Source organism: Schistocerca piceifrons, chromosome 1 (genome assembly GCF_021461385.2).
Source record: "Schistocerca piceifrons isolate TAMUIC-IGC-003096 chromosome 1, iqSchPice1.1, whole genome shotgun sequence".
NCBI classification, from domain to species: domain Eukaryota; kingdom Metazoa; phylum Arthropoda; class Insecta; order Orthoptera; family Acrididae; genus Schistocerca; species Schistocerca piceifrons.
The window spans coordinates 686,874,534-686,897,568 of NC_060138.1; the positions used below are offsets into that span (position 1 = coordinate 686,874,534).

General features: G+C 43.5%; 1 protein-coding gene across 2 annotated transcripts in view; it reads right to left on the minus strand.

The window, feature by feature from the left end:
- Window positions 1–23,035, minus strand: part of LOC124787153 (proton-coupled amino acid transporter-like protein pathetic) — a 336,360-nt gene that overhangs the window by 60,172 nt on the left and 253,153 nt on the right. For both annotated transcript variants that reach the window (XM_047254317.1, XM_047254318.1), the window contains exon 4: window positions 8,492–8,614. In XM_047254317.1, the coding sequence (XP_047110273.1) occupies window positions 8,492–8,614 (123 nt within the window). The remainder of the gene's footprint in view (window positions 1–8,491; window positions 8,615–23,035) is intronic.

Genomic DNA, 23,035 nt, shown 5'->3' on the forward strand with positions numbered 1-23,035 from the left:
TGTCTGTCACTTATCACTTCTTTACCTCTGGCAATGTTTATTGATGTGAAAGATGGAGAGCTGCATGGTGGTCCAGAATACCTACAGTTCAACAACTGTAAGTCCCCCTATAAGTGGCTGGATCAGTCAGTTCAAAAGTCAGAGAAAGTCTAAGGCATTCCACCTCCAACAGGACCCTGAGTAGTACAAAATAACCTTCAGACTAATAACTGCTTTACTTGAAGTATAAATAGTATTAAGCAAAGTTATGACAGTTTATTCTTAATACATTGTACAATTTATTTTTATTCTTTGTTGATGATACCTTGATTGTTCCCACCACTAACAGTTTACCTTCTTGATGGGGTCAATGGAACATCATGAACAAATTAATTGATTACTTAATTAATTAATTAATGTGATGGCTGGATTGTTGGTTTTTCCAAATGCAGTCTGTTGTCTCTTATTTATTGCTAAGGTTCCACACAATGAAGCACTACCTTGTACCTACTGTGGGAAGCAGCATTGCCTTTGTCATGGCAGATCAGGTAATTTATCAGCGTGAATGTGTACTAGCATCATTACCCTTTTTTCCCCCTACAAGGAAAGGAGGGATTCCTTGGCACTCTGTACATACGTTGAATAGCCTAAAGTGGACTTATTGAACTTAAGTGTATTGGGATTTTCTCAGAACACTGTCATCTTGTTTTCTCCTGTCGCTTCAAGGTGACAGAAACACTGTCATCTTGTCTGTTCCTGTGGCCTCAAGGTCACAGACATCTCATTGTTACATGTTGTAAATTCATATGGCAAATGAATGAATAAGAACAGTAGCATATACTCTGGACTCTGAATCACAACATATAATGCAAAGAGCAAAAGGAGTAAAGAAACATTTTATGAAGAACTAATTGTTTGTTGCAGAGTATGTTTTTTGAATGAAGCATACAAACTCTTACAAAAACTGGTATTTTTAAGCAAAATAATGTTTCCACTGTTAAATAAAGCACACAAACATTCTCAGTTCAAGGTGAAAAACACATTATGTGCAGTGACAAAGCTAATGCCCTAGGCTGGGCTCATAACACATATAAAGAGAGTCAGCAAGATGTCTGAAGTACAGTTGATTGCTATGAATGAAACTTCCTGGCAGATTTTTGTTGTCACTTATCACTTCTTTCACCTCTGGCAATGTTTATTGATGTGAAAGATGGAGAGCTGCATGGTGGTCCAGAATACCTACAGTTCAGGAAGTTTCATATCAGCGCACACTCCGCTGCAGAGTGAAAATCGCATTCTGATTGCTATGAATGCTCACAAAAGCAAAATGTGCCTATGCACTTAAATACATGATAACTGTGCCATTGTCATTGAGAAATGTATCCATTTACATATCAGTATGGGCATGTTAGCACCAGTTAGTATACAGGGTGTATCAAAAAGAATCATCCGAGTTGGCAAGTCTATATTTCTGAAACTAATAAATACAAGGAATTTTGTTTTTTGATGAACGGGAAACTCAAAAAGTTTTTTTCATACCTTTCCATAGGTGTTCAACATGCCTCCCTTGAGATGAATGGCATATGTCAATGCAGTATTCAAACTGTTCCCACATTGCAGTGGGCATTTCTTGAGTTGCAGCTTCCACATCTGCTGTTATGTGGTGTCTCAGTTAATTCATTGTTTTTGGTAAGTGAGGCACATAAACAGAGTCTTTTATAAACCCCAACAAGAAATAATCACATACAGTTAGGTGCGGTGATGTTGGATGTCAGTAATGTAATGCTGAATCATCCATTGTTCAATAATCCTTTCATTTAAAAATTCCTGCACTTCCGGATGTCAGTGTGGTGGTGCTCTATCCTGTTGGTAAACAAAGTCATTTGAATCAGTCTCCAACTGTGGGAAAAGAAAGTGCTCAAGTATATTGAGATACGTGCTTCCTGTAGCAGCATTTTTGACAAATAAAAATGGACTACACACATTTTCCCGTGAAACTGCACAAAACACATTAAATTTTGGAGAGCTCCTCTCATGTTGTAAAGCTTCATGTGGTTGTTCCATACCCGATATTCTCACATTATGACAGTTCATCTTTTTGTTTAAATGGAATGTTGCCTCGTCACTAAACACTAAGCTTGGAAGATAACTGTCATCCTCCATCTTGCTAAGAACAGAATTACAGAACTCCATATGTTGTTGTTTGTCACCTTCATGAAGAGCTTGCAGTAGCTGAATTTTGTATGGTTTTATGTGTAAATGTCAGTGCAACACATGCCAGATGGACATAGGTGGCATGCTGAACTGTCGAGCTGCATGGCAAATAGATTTCTGCGGGCTCCTTATGAAACTATGGAGGATGCAGTGAATGTCTCTATAGACGCTCAAGTATGGCCCAGCAATTTGCCTGTACACAAACAATCTGTTTCTCAGAATTTTTCATCCCATTGTCTAATGCTCTGTGCTGTAGGTAGATCCACACCATTCCTAGGACGAAAGTTGTGCTGAACAGTTATTACTGACCCACACTGTGCAAAATATAGAACACAAAACACTTTATGTTGTCCCAACACCATTTTTACTAGAACTAAAGTGGGCACACTCCGCTGCTACCTAGCAGGAACCATGTGGAAATCAAGAGTTTGTTCCTTCCAACAGCATGTTGTTCATGCATGTATCTCAAGTAACACAATAGTTATGATTTTTTTTAATTGGATGATTCTTTCTGAAAAACCCTGTACTTTACAGAAGTTTCCAGGTATGTGTGCTTATGCCTGTTAATTATACCTTGACTCATTCTTAATCTCTGAAGGATCTCTACTTCATGATGGAATTTACAGATCATGATGTGAAAGTGAATGCATCTTGAGATTCATCATGGGGAATGCAGCTGAGCAGCCTATGATACCACTTCATGTAAATTTCTCAGTATGTGCTATGACATTGTTGTGATGTTAGTTTAACATCTGAACAAACATGGACCTAAAAATGTAATGTGGAAATGTTTCCACTTGTGCGACAGTAAATCTAACACAAACTCCAGCCTCTTCAACAATCAGTTGTGAGCAGCTCCACTCTCACTCAGAATGAGATCTAATGCCAATAAGTCATGGGATGAAAAGATCACTGAAGGCCTTGTTACTGTCAGACAATTGACAGAAATTAACTCCAATGGAGGGTTAGCAATAATATGGCAAACTAACGATTGGGGAGAGTGCAGGATGCATGGCTTGCCATGAGGAAATTGCCTGATGGCAAGCTGTGGCAAATCACTCTTATCACTTAAGAAGTGAAACATCCACAATCCAAACCATATCCTTAGTGCAATATCAGCAAGGATATGAAATGAAACAATAACATGGGCTCAGTTGTGGGTAAAGTTGGTGGCAGATTTTTTTCTTTGGTAGGATACTGGGAAAATGCAGCTAGACGACAAAGGAAACTGCTTGCAAAACATTTGTGCATTCCATCTATACCTACACATCTAGACATATTAATAAATTAAGGCCCCCACAAAGATTTGTCTGTGAGTGTGGAAAGGATAATGCCAGGAACTAATGTAGAGATTTTGATAGGAATAGATTGACTGATTCATGAGGAAAAGGTGCAACGGCACATAAGTCCTCTGGCCATAGATACTTAGTATGTTACTAAATGGCTAAGTCACCAGGTCACAGTTACGGGTTGGCTATCTAACAACTTCCGCGGAAAGAAAAATTTGATTTTAAGTATGTTCAAATGGTTCAAATGGCTCTGAGCACTATGGGACTCAACATCTGAGGTCATCAGTCCCCTAGAACTTAGAACTACTTAAACCTAACTAACCTAATGACATCACACACATCCATGCCCGAGGCAGGATTTGAACCTGCGACCGTAGCAGTCACGCGGTTCCGGATTGAAGTGCCTAGAACCGCACGGCCACTGTGGCCAGCCTTTTAAGTATGTCATGTAATTATTGACCAAATTTAAAAATTACAATTGGTGTCATAATCTATTCACCAAGACATGATCTGACATTACAGGCTTAACACAATAAATCAAGTATTAAAATTAGAAACTATGGATATGTCTTGTGGCAATGTAACTCACAGAGCACAAACTGTCCAGTATTTTAGATTGGGAGCACTTAGGAACTTCGAATAAACTTGATGCATAATTTCAAAGCTTTTTGAAAATTTTTCTCGCTTGACATCCCCCACAAAATATTGAAAGAAAAAAGTTAGGCACATACTTTATTTTCACTGTGTATGCTGTAAAACTTCAGCATCAGGTATGACATTTTAATTTGTTTCATTTTTATCACTAACTCTATTCACAAGACATTTTGCAAACAGTATCTGCATAGATCCACAGAATGTACCAGCACAATTATACCACTGTACAACACAAAGTTCAGGAGATATGTCATGAACATTGACTTGCATGAAAAACTAGCTTTTCTAAAAATGGAGTGCAAATTACCTAGACTATACCCACCTAGTATTTGAAAATGAGAGCACTTAGCAAGTTCCAAAAAACCTTAAGCTCAAAGCTGTCTTGTGTATGGGAGTTTGATTCTTTAAATAAACCATGGAAAACCCTGAAGTGGTAGAAACTTGAAGACATAAACCAACTACCCAATGTTTTAAGGAACATTCTTGCAAGCGGAATCTAGGAATATACTATGGCTCCCTATGTACCACTCCTTTAAGACATATAAAGTAAAGGGTAGGCTAATTACAGAGTGCACAAAGGTGTTTAAACAATAATCCTTTCCACTCTGGCTCATAATGTGCCCCAACATGGTGTAATGGACTGTATCCAGCCATATAATGACCAGCAGACAGTGCTGAATTCTGCTGCCAAGAGAAGCAATTTGAAAATTTCTTGTTGTTAAAACAAAAGTCCTAACTACACCACTCTTCCATGATTCTTTGCTACCTAAGGGCCGGAGCCTAGCTGATCATGGCAGTCATGTATCTGCAGTATTTCACCACTGCCTGTGCAATATCTGCAGACCTCAGCTGAATAGTTCCATTGCACATTGCACCAATATGTGTCCACCTCCCCCTCTCCCAGCAATCTTCTTGATAATTTGCTGAATCAAAGTGGATTTAGTGGGAACTTCAAGGGTTTTCAAGAAATATCAAACTATGATATCTGTTTGCTCTCCTCAATAGTTCTTTCAGATTTTGCTCTTACATCCTTCTATGCCACAAGGTTTTCTGCAATTAGTCAGTGTTCTAACCATTTTAGAGTTGTATGCCTACCCCAAACAGCGGAATAGCCCTCCTCATTTAACCAGCAGACAGGTAATCCTTTTAGATGGCTTGATGGCTTTAGAATAGATGCATCAGTGGTCATAACGTGGCTGCTGCCACAGTGTCAGAACACAGGTAGCTGGTTGTGCAGCATTCTAGAAGCATCGATGAGCATCCATTTTGATGGCTTCCTCAAGGCACTATCACTTACGATATTGTAGTTCACATTGCATTATTTGTGGTGAAGCATTTTACGAGGGGCATTCAATAAGTAGTGCAACACACTTTTTTCCTGTTGCAGATTGGTTTTATTCAGAATCCCAATACAACATGTTATTCCCCACTCTTTTGGCTACAAAAATCTGTTTCTCAACATAATCCCATGCAGTGCAATGACCTCACGCCACCTTACTGGGATGGCCAGTATGTCCACATGGTAACACTCTACTGGTCGATGTCAGAGCCAACATCTTGCTGTATCGCTAACCTTCCCATCATCCCCACACTGCTTCCCATCATCCCCCACACTGCTTCCCGTGGAGTTCACCCTTAATTGGGACACTGATGGTCCTTTGTTGCTCTTTGTGGTCTTATTTTAGGAGCTGAGGAACCAAGCAGACACAAAACTTTGAGTACTCCATCTGGTGGATGAGTTTGTCAGTATTACCAACAGACATGTCCAGTAGTGCAGTGAAATGTTTGTTTGTGATCCGCTTATCAGCTCAAACGAGACTGTCCAGACGCACTAACATTCCGGGAGTCACAATTGTAGGTAGCTGACCAGCATGCAGGAGATCAAACAGTGTTGCGCAACCTGGTTGTGATGGTGACAGATGCTTTGCCCAATGACTCACCATGCTTTTGTTCACTGCCAGATCCTCGTAGGCAATCCGCAAACGCTTATTAATATCTGAGATGCTCTGATTTTGCACCAAAAGAAACTCAATAACAGCTCTCTACTTGGAACGCACCTTTGTTACAGACGCCATTCTGAAGTTTACATAGGAACTTCATGAAACTAAAGGGGCTGAAGTGGGTATATTCCACGAAGTCTCACAACAAAATCGAGGTTTTTTTCAACCGACATTGGCCGAGAAAAAAATGTGTTTCATTACTTATTGAACGTCCCTTGCATATCTGATGGGTGTGCATGAGGCACTGCTAACCGCTCATATTTTAATAAAAATGCTTTGCGACGGAGAAAGAATATTGTTGTACTGCTAAACGTACGTAATTGTCCAAAAATGGAAGAGTACAGAGGCCGCATTGTTTATCTTTGAATAAGCGTACTTTACTTTTTCGTATGATTTTGGAGGCCATGCAGAGTGTTTCATAAACCGTCACTGGAAAAGCAGCAACAGGAATGACAGAAGACAATTTTCACAACACCCCAACGTTCCTAGAGATGAGTGGAAAAGAGAGTAGTGTCTCTGTGATTCTCAATGGACTGTTTCCTCACTTTTAGGTCGACATCAAAGACTTCAATTAATGGAGAGAAATATTTGATCACAGGTATGGTGAAAAATATCGATGTTTCAAACGAAAATTTTGAATCCATGGAAAAATTTACTTCGTTTCCATCTGGTCGATAACGAGGCCATTACAGATAAAACACAACCTCAAGTAAAACAATAACAGGGTCAGAAAACGCCCACGTCTTTTACAAAGGAACCATCACCTTAATCGACTTAGGGAAAGCACGTAACCCTAAATGTGAAAGCCTGGAGTAGGATCAGGGCAGTTTCTAGGTGTTTTAACGCCCTACGGGAATTGAAAAAATGACGTCCTCTCATTTTCAGTACCATCAGTATCCCCATGTCACCCGCGCCCCCTCCACCACCGCTAACAATCAATGGCACAAAAATGCGAATCTTTTATTATATTTTTAATCATTAAACTAAGGTGATCAGACGTCCTCATTTTCTGGGAACAGTCCTCAATTTTCATATTTTGTCCTCAATTCCCTTAAAACTTATTGAGGAAATAAATGTCCTCAATTTCTTATTTTTTGTCCCCAGTTTTTGAAATTTCCGAAAATAACTGAAATAGGAAGAATGTGCTTAACATTTTAAGCTGGAACTCAACTGAATATACCAGTACAACCAAATTCAGCATCAATTATTTAGTTTGTTTAACAATAAGAAAATGGACTAATATAGGTGTGGAACTATTTTCTGGTGCGAATGAATTTTTCCTTGAATTTAGAAATTATACTATAATGGGAGACATGCCAAAGCAATACCCAAGGGGGAAGAGAATGGGTACTTCACGCCCGCATGTTTAAAAATATTGTAAACTTGTCATGTACTTCATAGTTTAAAATTTTGAAAAAAACTGTTTCTTATTTTTAACGATTTCTTATGCCAGATTACGTAATTGTTTTGAATTTTTCAGTAAAACGTAACCCAAAAATTTAAGTCCTCGTAGTGAATGTGACTTGCAACAAATGCCACATTCATATTTTGAAGTTCAGAATCCTCCTTACACATTAATACATCTTTAAAGAGTATGTTGTGCATAAACTCAACAACAATTAACGATATTTGTATTTTTAAATTTTTTTGTGGTGGTCATAAAGCACCCTTCTTCTCTGTGTTCGCACTATGGAAAACATTGGTATTGTTAAGATTAATGTGAAAGATATTTTCGGTTTTGGACGATACTTACACATCAGTACCTATTTAAAAATGAGTTTTTAAAAATAAAACTTAACAACAGTTACCTTTTTTCACATTATGGAAAATGCTTTAGTGTTGAAAGGTTTAAGTAATGTTCCTTATGCTTCTGAAAACAATTCGGTGTTTTAATTTTTCTTCTTTTTCATTTTTTTCCTCATTTGCTCAATTTTTTTCTGTTTGATTTGAAATTAATCTTTGGCGCCCCTAAAATTTTGCCGCCCTAGGCGGCTGCATAATCTTCCCTAATGGTAGAAGCGGCCTTGAGTAGGATTTCAACCCTGTTCCTCCTGACCAGGAGTTCTGCATCTTAGTGCGCCTTCTGACTTGGTAAATCACCTACAGGAAAATGCTGGGTTGCTTCCTTGAAGAGTTCTGTTCCATCTGAAGTAGTGCTGGGTCTTTAATGACACAGACATCAACGAGACATACTTTAATCGTCGTCATTGCCCCTCGTCACTTACATTGAAATACTGTAGCTTTCAGAGTTTCCTCGCGTAGCTTGAATCAAGATACCTAGTATTCACTTGTATCTGCCAGCTGGTCTACCACTTTCGTAAACCTCCTTTGGTACCAGGTTTCAACCGTACTCACCTTGTGGCGCCAGCAATCTTACGGTCGGTGAGAGGGTCCCAAGGTGGGAGCCGACCGTCCGGCGAAAGCGGTTCCGACGCCTCCACATCTTTCGGGGCAGCCGGCGCGACCGTCACTTTATACCTGCAACAGGAGCCGAACGTCAATCCCCATATCTTTCTCTACGGAAATACTGACAATTCTTCCTCTTTCTGAGCTCAACATCTCACTCATTAACTCATTATGGAAGGATGCTGAGCCAGTTTTTCAAGATAGCAAATGGGAAGTTGCGGTACAGAAAATGACCCAGAGATCACCAGTGTGTTTGTGTTTGTGTGTGTGTGTGTGTGTGTGTGTGCGTGTGTGTGTGTGTGTGTGTGTGTAGTGAGTGAAGTGTTATGAAACAACGTGTGTATAGTGTGTGCAGTGACTGATAGTGAGATATGAGTGAACAGTGTGGCACTACATTATTTAATAAGTTATTTATAAAAAAAAGTATTGTATACCAAGAGTAAATCTAATGATTGTTTTTAACTAGAAGTCTTAAATATATGCGTATACGTATTAGTTTATTTTAAATTGGTCTAAACTTGCAAATACTTTGACATGTCCTATATCCTTGTAAAAAGAGATCTACGAATGAATAAAGCTGCTGCTACTACTACTACTAAAACATGTTTATATTGTTAAGACTGAGTTGAAAGATATTTTCAATTTAGGATCATACTTATACATCAGTACCTCTCTCTCTCTCTCTCTCTCTCTCTCTCTCTCTCTTTCAGGACGAAGGAATTGCAATGAAAAGTAGAAAAAAGTGCACGCGCAGCGCTACTGTCTGATGTCCGAGAGTAATTATGTAGCATTCTGAGGGAGCTAAGAACTGGTGGATATCAGAAAGAACCCAGCTCAGCAGCGAAAGCAAGGCACACCCCGAGCTCATGGTTCTGGATAAGTGGTACCTGCCTAGACAGCTGCTTTGTCATCGCAAGCAAAGCTCCTACAGCTTTAAGTACGACGTGCATTCAAGTTCTAAGGCCTCCGATTTTTTTTCTAATTAACTACTCACCCGAAATCGATGAAATGGCGTTATTTCTCGACGTAATCGCTCTGCAGACGTACACATTTTTCACGACGCTGACGCCATGATTCCATGGCAGCGGCGAAGGCTTCTTTAGGGGTCTGTTTTGACCACTGGAAAATCGCTGAGGCAATAGCAGCACGGCTGGTGAATGTGCGGCCACGGAGGGTGTCTTTCATTGTTGGAAAAAGTCACTAGGAACCAGGTCAGGTGAGTATGGAACATGAGGAATCACTTCAAAGTTGTTATCACGAAGAAACTGTTGCGAAACATTAGCTCGATGTGCGGGTGCGTTGTCTTGGTGAAACAGCACACGCGCAGCCCTTCCCAGACGTTTTTGTTGCAGTGCAGGAAGGAATTTGTTCTCAAAACATTTTCGTAGGATGCACCTGTTACCGTAGTGCCCTTTGGAACGCAATGGGTAAGGATTACGCCCTTGCTGTCCCAGAACATGGACACCATCATTTTTTCAGCACTGGCGGTTACCCGAAATTTTTTTGGTGGCGGTGAATCTGTGTGCTTCCATTGAGCTGACTGGTGCTTTGTTTTTGGATTGAAAAATGGCATCCACGTCTCATCCATTGTCACAACCGACAAAAAGAAAGTCCCATTCATGCTGTCGTTGCGCGTCAACATTGCTTGGCAACATGCCACGTGGGCAGCCATTTGGTCGTCCGTCACCATTTGTGGCACCCATCTGGATGACACTTTTCGCATTTTCAGGTCGTCATGCAGGATTGTGTGCACAGAACCCACAGAAATGCCAACTCTGGAGGCGATCTGTTCAACAGTCATTCGGCGATCCCCCAAAACAATTCTCTCCACTTTCTTGATCATGTCATCAGACCGGCTTGTGCGAGCCCGAGGTTGTTTCGGTTTGTTGTCACACGATGTTCTGCCTTCATTAAACTGTCGCACCCACGAACGCACTTTCGACACATCCATAACTCCATCACCACATGTCTCCTTCAACTGTCGATGAATTTCAATTGGTTTCACACCACGCAAATTCAGAAAACGAATGATTGCACACTGTTCAAGTAAGGAAAACGTCGCCATTTTAAATATTTAAAACAGTTCTCATTCTCGCCGCTGGCGGTAAAATTCCATCTGCCGTACGGTGCTGCCATCTCTGGGATGTATTGACAATGAACGCGGCCTCATTTTAAAGCAATGCGCATGTTTCTATCTTTTTCCAGTCTGAAGAAAAGAAATCGGAGGCCTTAGAACTTGAAAACGCCTCGTAAAAAACCATTAGCTTGGGACGACGAATCAAGTCGCTCTGAACCATGTTCCACAGCTCTGTGTGTGTGTGTGTGTGTGTGTGTGTGTGTGTGTGTGTGTGTGTGTGCGTGCGTGCGTGCGTGTGCATGCGTACGTGCGCGAGGGTTTTCCCAAGCGGGCTTACCCAATAATCCGAATTTTTTCAGAACTGTTCAATAAAATTAGCCGAATTATGGCCAACATTTTATCAGAGACATACTGCAACTGTATATACATTTAAATTATTTATTATACCAATCTCACTTGCAAGAAGCTGCGAAATGCAGCTGGGACTGTGACAACAAATATTTAAAAAAAATGCTGTACCGATCTCAAACAGCTGTTGCCTGTTGTTGACTGAAGTGAGTATTTTTGGTAACGATGTCAAAATATACACATTCTACTTGTAGTTTGGTTCATAGATGAGCTCCTTTCTGAGTATCCAACTGACAGACCAGATTATACAGCATTGTATACCCAAGAAAGAATCTATACGCTATTACTTTTAACTTCATGCCGCAAAAGTCACCTTGGCTTGGCACGACGAATCGAGTTGTTTTGAAATATGTTTAAGAGCTATGTGTGTGTAAGTGCGCACACACTGCAGCAAAAAGTGTAGCTTTTGACTCAGCACATTGGAAACAGATCTCTCGCATTGGTACGACAGTACACAACGTATTCAGAAAAAATCTTCAACCCTTATCGGCTGGAGTTACTGTAAGCGTTTAAGTCTGACGATGTACCGAGACAGGTGCAATGTGATGAGGAAATTACTCCACTTTTTGAGGAAGTTGGGCATGTGCTTGAGAAGGTCATATTGGTAATGAAGTCTCAAATTTTCCTGTCACTTACAGGTCGGGGGAACGGAATCGCATACACTGAACAGCTACTTCTTGCCACGAGAAAAATGTGGGAGGTCCAGAGCTATCACGACGTTCGACAACAAGAACTCACTCAACTTGTTTGTCTTGTTCTGATATATCCATTACTTTCCAACTTAAAAATGTTCCATGGTACACGAACTTATCAGCTACAAGCTCCGTACAACAGCGAACAGAGGATACCAACTAGAAGAGAATATTAAACGTAAGTCGCGGTATGGTAAGAAGCTGCTAAAAAACAGATAGCGATGCATCTGTTAGACAGCCAGTGTTGATTTCGAATATTCACGAATAAATGAGCATTCTGGAAGGATCAGAATGACCTCAGATGATGGTCACATGACACGGAACCTGAGTGTGTTTTGCTTCAGCGATCTCCGGTCTCTTTAACACCTGTAATCATTGTACTGTTGTAATTAGTTCCCTAATATCATCGTCTTCTCGACGTAATCGATCTTGAAGGTAGTGTACCAACCTCGCATGCTGCATCCAGTAAACCCACTGTTGAGTTGGTTCCATTTGTTTGTCTTTGAATTTCCAGCTGACATTGATAGTGTACTTGTTCCACGCATAGTTTCTGGGGTTGGACAATCAGGAATATTCCCTCTAACCACCCCACCGTGAAAAAGTTAGTTCTAAAGTGTTCAAACATGCAAGCAACATATTCTGTCCAAGATAGCTTTCTCCTGTCCGTATTATAGACAATATTTGGTTGTCGCATCACTTCGAAACAATTGTTGGTTCTCCTTTCTTAAACAGCCAACAGTATCTTACTCTAGAGCGAAGACCCTTCAAGAAACCGCATTCAAATGTGAATAGTTCAAAAAATGGTTCAAATGGCTCTGAGCACTATGGGACTTAACATCTGTGGTCATCAGTCCCCTAGAACTTTGAACTACTTAAACCTAACTAACCTAAGGACATCACACACACCCACGCCCGAGGCAAGATTCGAACCTGCGACCGTAGTAGCCGCGCGGTTCCGGACTGCGCGCCTGAAACCGCTATGTTAATAGTTTCTCAGCTTCTTAGTTCCACATAACGACAATGGAAGTATTGTAGCATTAAACGATTTTATTTTGACTTCGTTGGAGATGATGGGTGAGATCCAAATCTGTATCAGACTGGAGTACGCTCTATCTGAATTAATAATCCTTTCTTTTTCATTTCCAAGATTTTCTGGAAGAAACATTACTCCCACATTTATTTCAACCTGCTTTGCACGCAGTTTGGGCTAGGGCCCTAACGGTCTACCAGAACATGGTATCAGATGCATATAATTTTTATCCTTCAATACAGGTCGTCAGATTTTCCATTTGCTTAACTTTCTCAAATAACCTTCGCAAGCAACTTGTTTCAATTGGTAGTCTACTATCAGAATTGTCCATCCTATGTAGAATATGCTGTTTACTGGAGGGAGCGCATATCGACAAGTACTACATACGTTACTGGCCATTAAAATTGCTACACCAAGAAGAAATGCAGATGATAAACGGGTATTCATTGGACAAATATATTATGTGATTACATTTTCTCGCAATTTGGGTGCGTAGATCCTGAGAAATCAGTACCCAGAACAACCACCTCTGGCCGTAATAACGGCCTTGATACGCCTGGGCACTGAGTCAAACAGAGCTTGGATGGCGTGTACAGGTACAGCTGCCCATGCAGCTTCAACACGATACCACAGTTCATCAACAGTAATGGCTGGCGTATTGTGACGAGCCAGTTGCTCGGCCACCATTGACCAGACATTTTCAATTGGTGAGAGATCTGGAGAATGTGCTGGCCAGGGCAGCAGTCGAACATTTTCTGTATCCAGAAAGGCCCATACAGGACCTGCAACATGCGGCCTTGCATTATCCTGCTGAAATGTAGGGTTTCGCAGGGATCGAATGAAGGGAAGAGCCACGGGTCGTAACACATCTGAAATGTAACGTCCACTGTTCAAAGTGCCGTCAATGTGAACAAGAGGTGACCGAGACATGTAACCAATGGCACCCCATACCATTACGCCGGGTGATACGCCAGTATGGCGATGACGAATACACGCTTCCAATGTGCGTTCACCGCGATGTCGCCAAACATGGATGCGACCATCATGATGCTGTAAACAGAACCTGGATTCATCCGAAAAAATGACGTTTTGCCATTCGTGAACCCAGGTTCGGCGTTGAGTACACCATCGCAGACGCTCCCGTCTGTGATGCAGCGTCAAGGGTAACCGCAGCCATGGTCTCTGAGCTGATAGTCCATGCTGCTGCAAACGTCGTCGAACTGTTCGGGCAGATGGTGGTTGTCTTGCAAACGTCCCCATCTGTTGACTCAGGGATCGAGACGTGGCTGCACGATCCTTTACAGCCATGCAGATAAGATGCCTGTCATGTCGACTGCTAGTGATACGAGGCCGTTGTGATCCAGCACGGCGTTCCGTATTACCCTCCCGAACCCACCGATTCCACATTCTGCTAACAGTCATTGGATCTCGATCAACGCGAGCAGCAATGTCGCGATACGATAAACAGCAATCGCGATAGGCTACCATCATCAAAGTCAGAAACGTGATGGTACGCATTTCTCCTCCTTACACGAGGCATCACAACAACGTTTCACCAGGCAACACAGTCAACTGCTGTTTGTGTATGAGAAATCGGTTAGAAACTTTCCTCATGTCAGCACGTTGTAGGTGTCGCCACCGGCACCAACCTTGTGTGAATGCTCTGAAAAGCTAATCATTTGCATATCACAGAATCTTCTTCCTGTCGGTTAAATTTGGCGTCTGTAGCACGTCATCTTCGTGGTGTAGCAATTTTAATGCCTAGTAGTGTACTTAACCTCGGAGTTTTTGCTGCGAAACTTACACGGAGCCTTTGGATTCGAAAAGAAGAACTGTTGTAGTGCGCTGCCTATGCACACCTGAAGTAATGGCTATCATTTTCTTGTGGTCTAAAAACCCAGTGGAGAACTGCTACAAGCGTGGCAAGCTTTGACACGCTCCCAGCGGAGAATAATAACATGGGTCGGATGAAGCGGCGCAGCGCACAGCGAGAATTCGGCGACTGGACGGAGCCCCGGTCGACCAGAGGCCGCTAGCGTCATCCCGGCGGCCATCCACCTCTATACAGTTGCAAAGGTCCAGGTCCGCTTTCTCGTCTCAAGTAGTGCTTTCTCTTCCCTTCCCCGCCTCCCACTTGACCTACGTTGTCCCTCTTCAGTGTCTTGACAAGTCGACGCGCCTGTAAGTTCCTGTTTCATCCTTAGAGGGTGGTCGGGAACGGCCTGAAAAGCTTGCAAGGGAATTGCAGGGTAGGCTGTGCTGAGAAATAATTGTTAAGAAAAAAATTGGGTATGTGGTGCCGTTTCTGAGTCACTTAGCACTGAAGTTAGCCACTCAGGCCGCTGCGCGTGCAATTTCAAGCGTCCCGCCTGTGACGGTGTCACCAAACGTGTTCTTCATTTGGTTTCCTAAAACCGAACATGAGAGCATACAAAGACTGGACACGGGGCCGTAGCAGGGATCGAGCCCGAGCCAAGGGCTGACCAGCCCCGTGAGCCATCATTTGCACTATGAGAGCGACTGACAGCAATTGTATCGGCGGGCCGCTTGAATTTGCGCGCACAGCGGCCTGATAATGTAACTTCAGTGTTAATTAGCTTGGAAACGGCACAGCGTGTCGAATTTTCTGTTAACAATTATTTCTCAGTACAACCGACCTGCAAGTTGAAATGATATGTGTGTGAATTCCTAAGGGACCAAACTGCTGAAGTCATCGGTCCCTAGACTTAACCACTACTTAAACTAACTTATGCTAAGAGCAACGCACACACACCCATGCCCGAAGGACGACTCGAGCCTCCGGCGGGAGGAGCTGCGCGATCCGTGATATGGCGCCTTATACTACGTGACCTACCTGCAAAGCTCTTCAGACTTTTTCTGTCCACCCTATCCAAGAAGTACGGTTCATAAACACCTTCTGGTTCCAGAAGACGACTGCGTGAAAACTACAATACATACAGAAAGACACATACCAGTGAATAGAGTACCTCCTGTTTTAAACTCAGAATACGGTGCTCAATATGGTCACCGTTTGTGACACGGCAAATATCGATACGAGCGTGCAATTGAAGAAGGTATTGCGCCTGAGTGACACGGCAAATCTCAATATGAGTGTGCAATTAACTGAAGTTGCTGACATTAATTGCCCAAGAAGATGCGACAGCACCCCACTTCGGAAGTCTGTTCATTGGGTCGCCTATCTGCTGGTGGAAACTTATTCGATGTGACAGTATCAGGTGGATGATTTGTCTGTATGTTCTAACACGCCTGTCCCCCATGGCGCGTATTACGAATCGAAACTTTGAAAAATGCTACATCTAATGATGTGTGTAATTTTTCTGTATGTTTTGTAGTTTTTGTGCAGTCGTCTTCTGAAACCCAATAGATATCTGTGAATAACCTTGTACATACTCCTAGCCATTAAAATTGCAACATCATGACGAGAACATGCAACAAACGTCGAATTAGTATGAATTGTACTACATTCTTGAACATGAAAATGAATGCATTTCAGCGCAACTGCATAAAGTAGTTAGGACTAACGCCATCCATATGTGTAAGGGGCGATCAAAAAGTTTCAGTTCGAAGGCCTCACCAACACCTTGCCTACATGTCGTTGTGTTTATACATGGTGTTCGGTTTAAATGAAGACATTGAAATATCTCGAAAACTACATATCGGATCAAAAAAAGTATAATTTCAATTTGTTTGTCTCGGAGGGGGGCACCTAATGATACCGCACTCGACCTCCACCACACCCCCTACGTGGGTGGCATGGGGCAACTTTGAAATCTTCAATGGGAACCCCATTTTTTATTGCAAATTACGGTTCTACGGAAAAATCTATATACGTTTTGTCTGACGCATTTTCTTCGCTTTGCCACAGATGGCGCTGTAATCAGAGGCACAGAAAGGATACACAATCGCAATTTACGACATGCTACTCAATAGCCTTTGAATACCTAATGTCACGAGGGACCCCATTTCCCTGCTGCGAGAACAGGACAGGCGAGTATTTCGCGACTTAAAATCGGAAACCCAATTCGCAACGTTTCATTCCTCCGACGTGTCGAACAGGGGAACTACTCGCCACTGTGGCTGTGGCTCGAGGCGAACACTACTCTACTTTTCCAGTCAGAGCAAGAGTTCAAACGTAGTACCACCAACTTCAATACACTTAGCACTCCGTGGTCGCTCTTCAAACGACCGTACGCAGGACAGAAGCATATCAGCAGGAATGTCAGTGCAGGCGTTTCTGATGCAGCTGACCATGTCTCCACGGCCTGTGGGCACTTACTGGTACACCTTATCTTTTAAATAATCCCACAGAAAGAAATCTGGTGACGTCAAATCCGGCTGCCTACCGGGCCAATTAATAGGGCCACCTATGCCGATCCACCGAACAGTATAAACAAGGTATAATACATCCTGTGCTTCAATTACGTAATGCGCTGGACAACCGTCATGCTGAAACCACATACGTTGTCGAACGTCCAGGGCAATACGCTGCAGTAGTACCGGTAGTTCCTGTTCCAAAAACGTTCGATATCTGCGTCCATTCAACGTGCCGTCGGTAAAATATGTTCCCCATGATGCCACATCATACATTAACCGACCAAAGGCGTTGATGGCCATCTTGCCGTAACCGGTAGGGACTGTCTACGTTTCAGTAATGCATACTGTGCCGGTTAACGCTACCATGGTTTGTGTCACTCCAGGCAAATGCCGGGATGGTTCCTCTGAAAGGGCACGGCCGACTTCCTTCCCCATCCCTCCCTATTCCGGTGAGACCGATGACCACGCTGTCTGGTCTCCTTCCCCAAACCAACCAACCAACCAACCAACCATGGTTTGTGAATGTAGACTCATCGGAAAATAACACATCGGCAAAGAGCGTGAGGGTCATTTGCATTCGTTGACCTTCCCAATCACATAACACCGCCCGGTTATGGAAAGCGACGCCACGAAGTTCTTCATGTAGTGGCACGTGGTAAGGAAGGTACTTATGACGTTGCACTATTGTGACAATACTACCTACGGACGTAGAGGAATCGCAGTGTAATTGCCGAGCGCTTATCCCTGAGTTGTGGTCCTCTGCCGCTGGTACAGCTATTTAATTCATCTCTCCTGTAACACGTTTCCTTCCTTTCATTTCATTTTGCTGTTCTGTACGCTGCACTCTTACCTAAAGGGGTTCACAACCTTGAACGAACGAGAGCGATATTTCTCTGGAAAGCGCTTGGCATGCAAGGCAGCAGCACCCTCAACATTTCTGCTACGTCCTTCGTAAATCACTATCATTTCAGTTTTTTCTTCTACGGTTGCAACGTCCTTTGTCAACTTGCACATCTATCCTCCAGATGACATGTAGCTGTGCAAGCAGTAAACAATGCGCAAGTATTGTAATGTTTAGAATCCGCTGTCTGCTCTACGTCTGCGCAATACATGAGCTCCGGTCGCAGTATCCTGTCTGTCATGATACGTCGTAGTTCGCTACGCGGCCACAATGGCGCTTCGAGTAGTTCCCTGTTCGATATGTCGAAGCAATGCAACGTTGCGAATGGGATTTCCTATTAGAAGTTATGAAATACTGGCCCGTCCTACCTTCGTAGCATGGAAATGAGGTCCCAAGTGCCACTGGATCTTCAACGGGCATTGAGCAGCATGTCGTAAATTATGATTGTGTAACCATTTCTATTCCTCCGATTATAGCGCCATCTGTGGCGGCACGAAGGAAATGCTTCAGACAAAACGTGTGCAGACTTTCCGTAGAATCGTAATCTGCAAAAATAAAAAAGGGTCCATTGATGATTTCAAAGTTGCCCCCTGCTACCCACGCACGGGTTGGGATGGCGAGTCGAGTGTGTCGCAACGTTAGATGTCCATTTCAGGGACAAACAAATTGGAATTCTAACTTTTTTTGATCCGATGTGTAGTTTTTGAGATTTTTCAATGTCTTCAGTTAAAACGAACACCCTGTGTACCTACATCGGAGTCGCGCTGGATTCCACACACGCTGCAGCAACGTCCTGAGACGGAAACTTTTTGATCACTCCTTGTGTTCAGGGTATTCCAGAAATGTCGCGACAGACTTCCCGGGAGTTATACAGGGTGTCCTGAGGAACAAATCGAGGACAGGAAGTCGTGCCCGGAAACGTCATCCAATGACGCTATAGACCGTCGGAGATATAGCCGCAGGCACCCGCCACTAGCTACGCCTTCGACAGCAAACGTGACATTGTATACTGACAAAATGTTGGCGGAACGACTAGCAATGTTGTTTATGGCGACTGATTGCCACGATCGCCAGTGGAGAAAAAAAAGCTAGCTGCTGTATAGACAGACCTTGTCTCCTATGAATGAGATGCTCTGTTGCCTCGGTGAATAACTGTTTCAGACAAGGGTATCCTATTGATAACTTTCCTTATGCTTTGACCTCACTTTTATTTTTCCAACAGCATCACGCGCTGCGACATTACGTCATTTCCAAAGGCAGTGTTATGTCAGTCACATAAAATTGTTATATGACCGACATAACACCGCCTTTGAAGATGATGGTAAGTCGAAACGTATCATGAAAGTGTGGTCAAGATATACGAAAATTTTCCGTAAGTGCATCCAAATGGCCGCATCGTCTCACAGCATGTTCATGCAAACTGGATCTGCAGTTTATTTTCTCCTGAAACCCTCTAAAATCTCCAGAGTTTCTCGGTATACAGCAGAAAAATAAACTTCGGCTGGAAACTTGCGTCCGAAACTGTAATCTACTGAAGCAGCACAGCATCGTGAATTCAGAGGAGACAACGCCTGTCTTCGCAGAAGCTAGCTCGATTTTCTCCACTGGCGATCGTGAAAATCAGTCACGATCACTGACTAACAAACAACATTGCGAAACGTTCCGCTTACGGTCCCCCAGCGTACAAACTCACGTTTGTCGCACAAGAACAAGCCTAGTGGCAGGCGACGGCGCCCGTAACTTCGACGCTCAGTAGCATCGTTGTATGGCGATTACAGGCAGGGATTCCTATCCTTGATTTGTTCCTCAAAACACCCTATACAGCCCCTAGAAGTTTGAAGCAACAAAAATGGTTCAAATGGCTCTGAGCACTATGCGACTTAACTTCTGAGGTCATCAGTCGCCTAGAACTTAGAATTAATTAAACCTAACTAACCTAAGGACATCACACACATTCATGCCCGAGGCAGGATTCGAACCTGCGACCGTAGCGGTCGCTCGGCTCCAGATTGTAGCGCCTAGAACCACACGACCACTCCGGCCGGCTTGAAGCAACATTTCTGTACATAAGGAAAGATTACAAATTGTGTTTCTCATACAGAATCGCATCTCAGTGCTGGTTGTTTGCGTCACATAAAGAGAAATGTCTACCACAATGCGTCAGTATTATGCAGGGCAGGATTGTGGCATAACGAGACTGCGGTTTATTTTTCTGTGATGTTGCTGCTTGTATTGGACGGGATACCGTAACTGTCACGTGGACATGAAATCAGTGTAGTCAGGAGGCCATACTCAGTGCCATATAGGATCTCAGTGACCCAGCAGCGACAGTATTGGACGCAGAAGTGGCAACATGTCAGATTTTCACATGAATTCTGGTTCTGCATTCAGCTTTACAAAGGATATGGCAGTGTGCGGGGGCACGAAGGAGAACGATGGCAGATTGTCTTTGTCATAATCGTAACAGACCAGCATCTGACGTGATGGTTGAGGGGTGCCATCAGGTAGACAACACGTTCATCTCCAGTTTGCATAGCTAGTAAACTCGACAGCAGCCATTGCATTTCTGATGTATTAAGGCTGATGGCCATGTCCTATCTTTGAGGTCTCCACGACATTTTGTTTCAACGAGATAGTTCAAATGGTTCAAATGGCTCTGAGCACTATGGGACTTAACTTCTGAGGTCATCAGTCCCATAGAACTTAGAACTACTTAAACCTAACTAACCTAAGGACATCACACACATCCATGCCCGATGCAGGATTCGAACCTGCGACCGTAGTGGTCGCGCGGTTCCAGACTGTAGCGCCTAGAACCGCTTGGCCACCGCGGCCGGCTCAACGAGATAGTGCAAGAGCAAATGTTGCCCATTGATCCATCTCGACACTGAAGGAGTTCAACTGGTGTTCTGGCCAAACGTTCACCAGATCTGTTACCCAAAGGCCGCTCGGTTAGAGGCGCCATGTCACGAATCGGGTGGCCACTCACGCCGGAGGTTCGAGTCCTCCCTCGGGCATGGGTGTGTGTCTTGTCTTTAGTGTAAGTTAGTTTAAGTAGTGTGTAAGTCTAGGGACCGATGACCTGAGCAGTTTGGTTCCATAGGAATTCACACACATTTGAACATTTTTAGTTACCCAAAGCAAATGTCTGAACACGGGTTGCCCACTGACTGGTACACCACACTCAACAGCCACGCTGGTGTGTCTGCTGTAGAAATGAAGCAGCATATAATGTCGTACTCGTGTCTGTTTTCCAAGATCAGTTCGACTTGATGCCCTGTCAGGTTAGAGCCATTGTTCCTGACAGAGGTGGGATCTGTGTGTACTAAACTTTACACCTTACATAACCTCAAATCAGGATGGTACAGAATTCCTATTACACAGTTATAGGTGTCATAGAAGGGGATATGAACAGCAGTATTTGGTAGTAAACCCATGAACGAAAATGCGGCGTTTGTAAGATAAACGACTTTGAAAGAATGGTAAAAGGTACACTGCGTGTGCATCAACCAAATCGTATCTGCCTGAACTACAACATATGCTCGAAGTGGCGACCACGAGTTTCGGTGCACAAAGTGTACCTATGAACACTATTCACACGCACACCGTCCAAAAGTCCTGCAGTGTCCCGAACGACCTCCGCTGTAGCCATTAGACGGGAAAGGAGATGTTCCTGTGACTTCACAGGAGCCTCGTAAACAATACTCGTCTAGTAGTCCCACAGGAAACATCCACAGGTGTTAAAGTCGGGCGATAGTGGTGGACAACGAATCGGACCACAGCAACCTATCGACCTGGCCGCGAATGTTTGGTGAAGGTGCTGACGGACGCTACGTGAAAAGTGGGCCGGCGCGCCATCATGCTGGAACCACATCGTCCGACGGGTATGCAATGGCACATCCCCCAATTGCTGCACTAGTACATCCTGCAGGAAGGCCAAGTAGTTGTGATCCCTTAGAGGAGGCGGTAGAATACACGGGCCAATCACACGACCGTGGATGTTACAAGCTCACACGTTAATATCGAAACGATGTTGAATTATGTAGGGATGTGTGGCATGAGGGTTTTCCTCATACCAAATGTGGCTTTAGGACAATTGAGCAGACCTTCTTTTGTAAAATGCGCGTGATCTATGAAAAGAATAATCCGAGGAAAGTCGTTGAAATGGTGTAGGCACCATGTATAGTTATCTGCGCTAAATCAGTTGGACACATTACCTGCGCCCATTGGAGGAGGGATGGGTGAAGTTGCTGTTTATGGTGAACTTGCCAGAAGCTGCTCTGGGATACATCCACGAAACTTGCGATGTTGCTGGTACTCGTCGGCGGGTTCTGGTCGACCAGCTGGAGGACGTCGTCTTCCACGTAAACAGTGCGGCGCGTCCGGCCACGACCGCAATCGCCCGTATTAGCCTTGAAAGTGCCGGTTTCCCGAAGCCGTTGTTCCAATCTCGCAAAATTGGCATGTGGTGGACAGGGACGACCCGAAATCGTTCGTGATACAGGCGTTGTCCTAACTGACCATTTCGTCCACTTTCACCGTAGATGAGCAACACGTCTGTATACTAGGAAAACAAGTAGTCTGCCATTTTGTAAAGCGCTGGCTTTCTCGGTCAGTCAGTGCCAACTGATGTATATGCACTTCAGTTCATTGGGTTATTCTCTGATGACACGTGGCTTTAGGTCACACAAGACACCACGAGACAAAGCACAGTCTATATCAATCTGTATTACCTTCCATCGTTCAAAGCCGTTTATCTCCCAAAAGGTGCATTTCCAGACATGGGTTACTACCAAATATTGCTGTTCTGAGACCCGTCTAGAACACCTATAACTGTGTAATAGGAACTATGAATCACCTTGCAGCCGGCCACTGTGGCCGAGCGGTTCTAGGCGCTTCAGTCTGGAACCGCGTGACCGCTACGGTCGCAGGTTCGAATCCTGCCTCGAGCATGGATGTGTGTGATGTCCTTAGTTTAGTTAGGTTTAAGTAGTTCTAAGCTCTAGGGGACTGATGACCTCACAAGTTAAGTCCCATAGTGCTCAGAGCC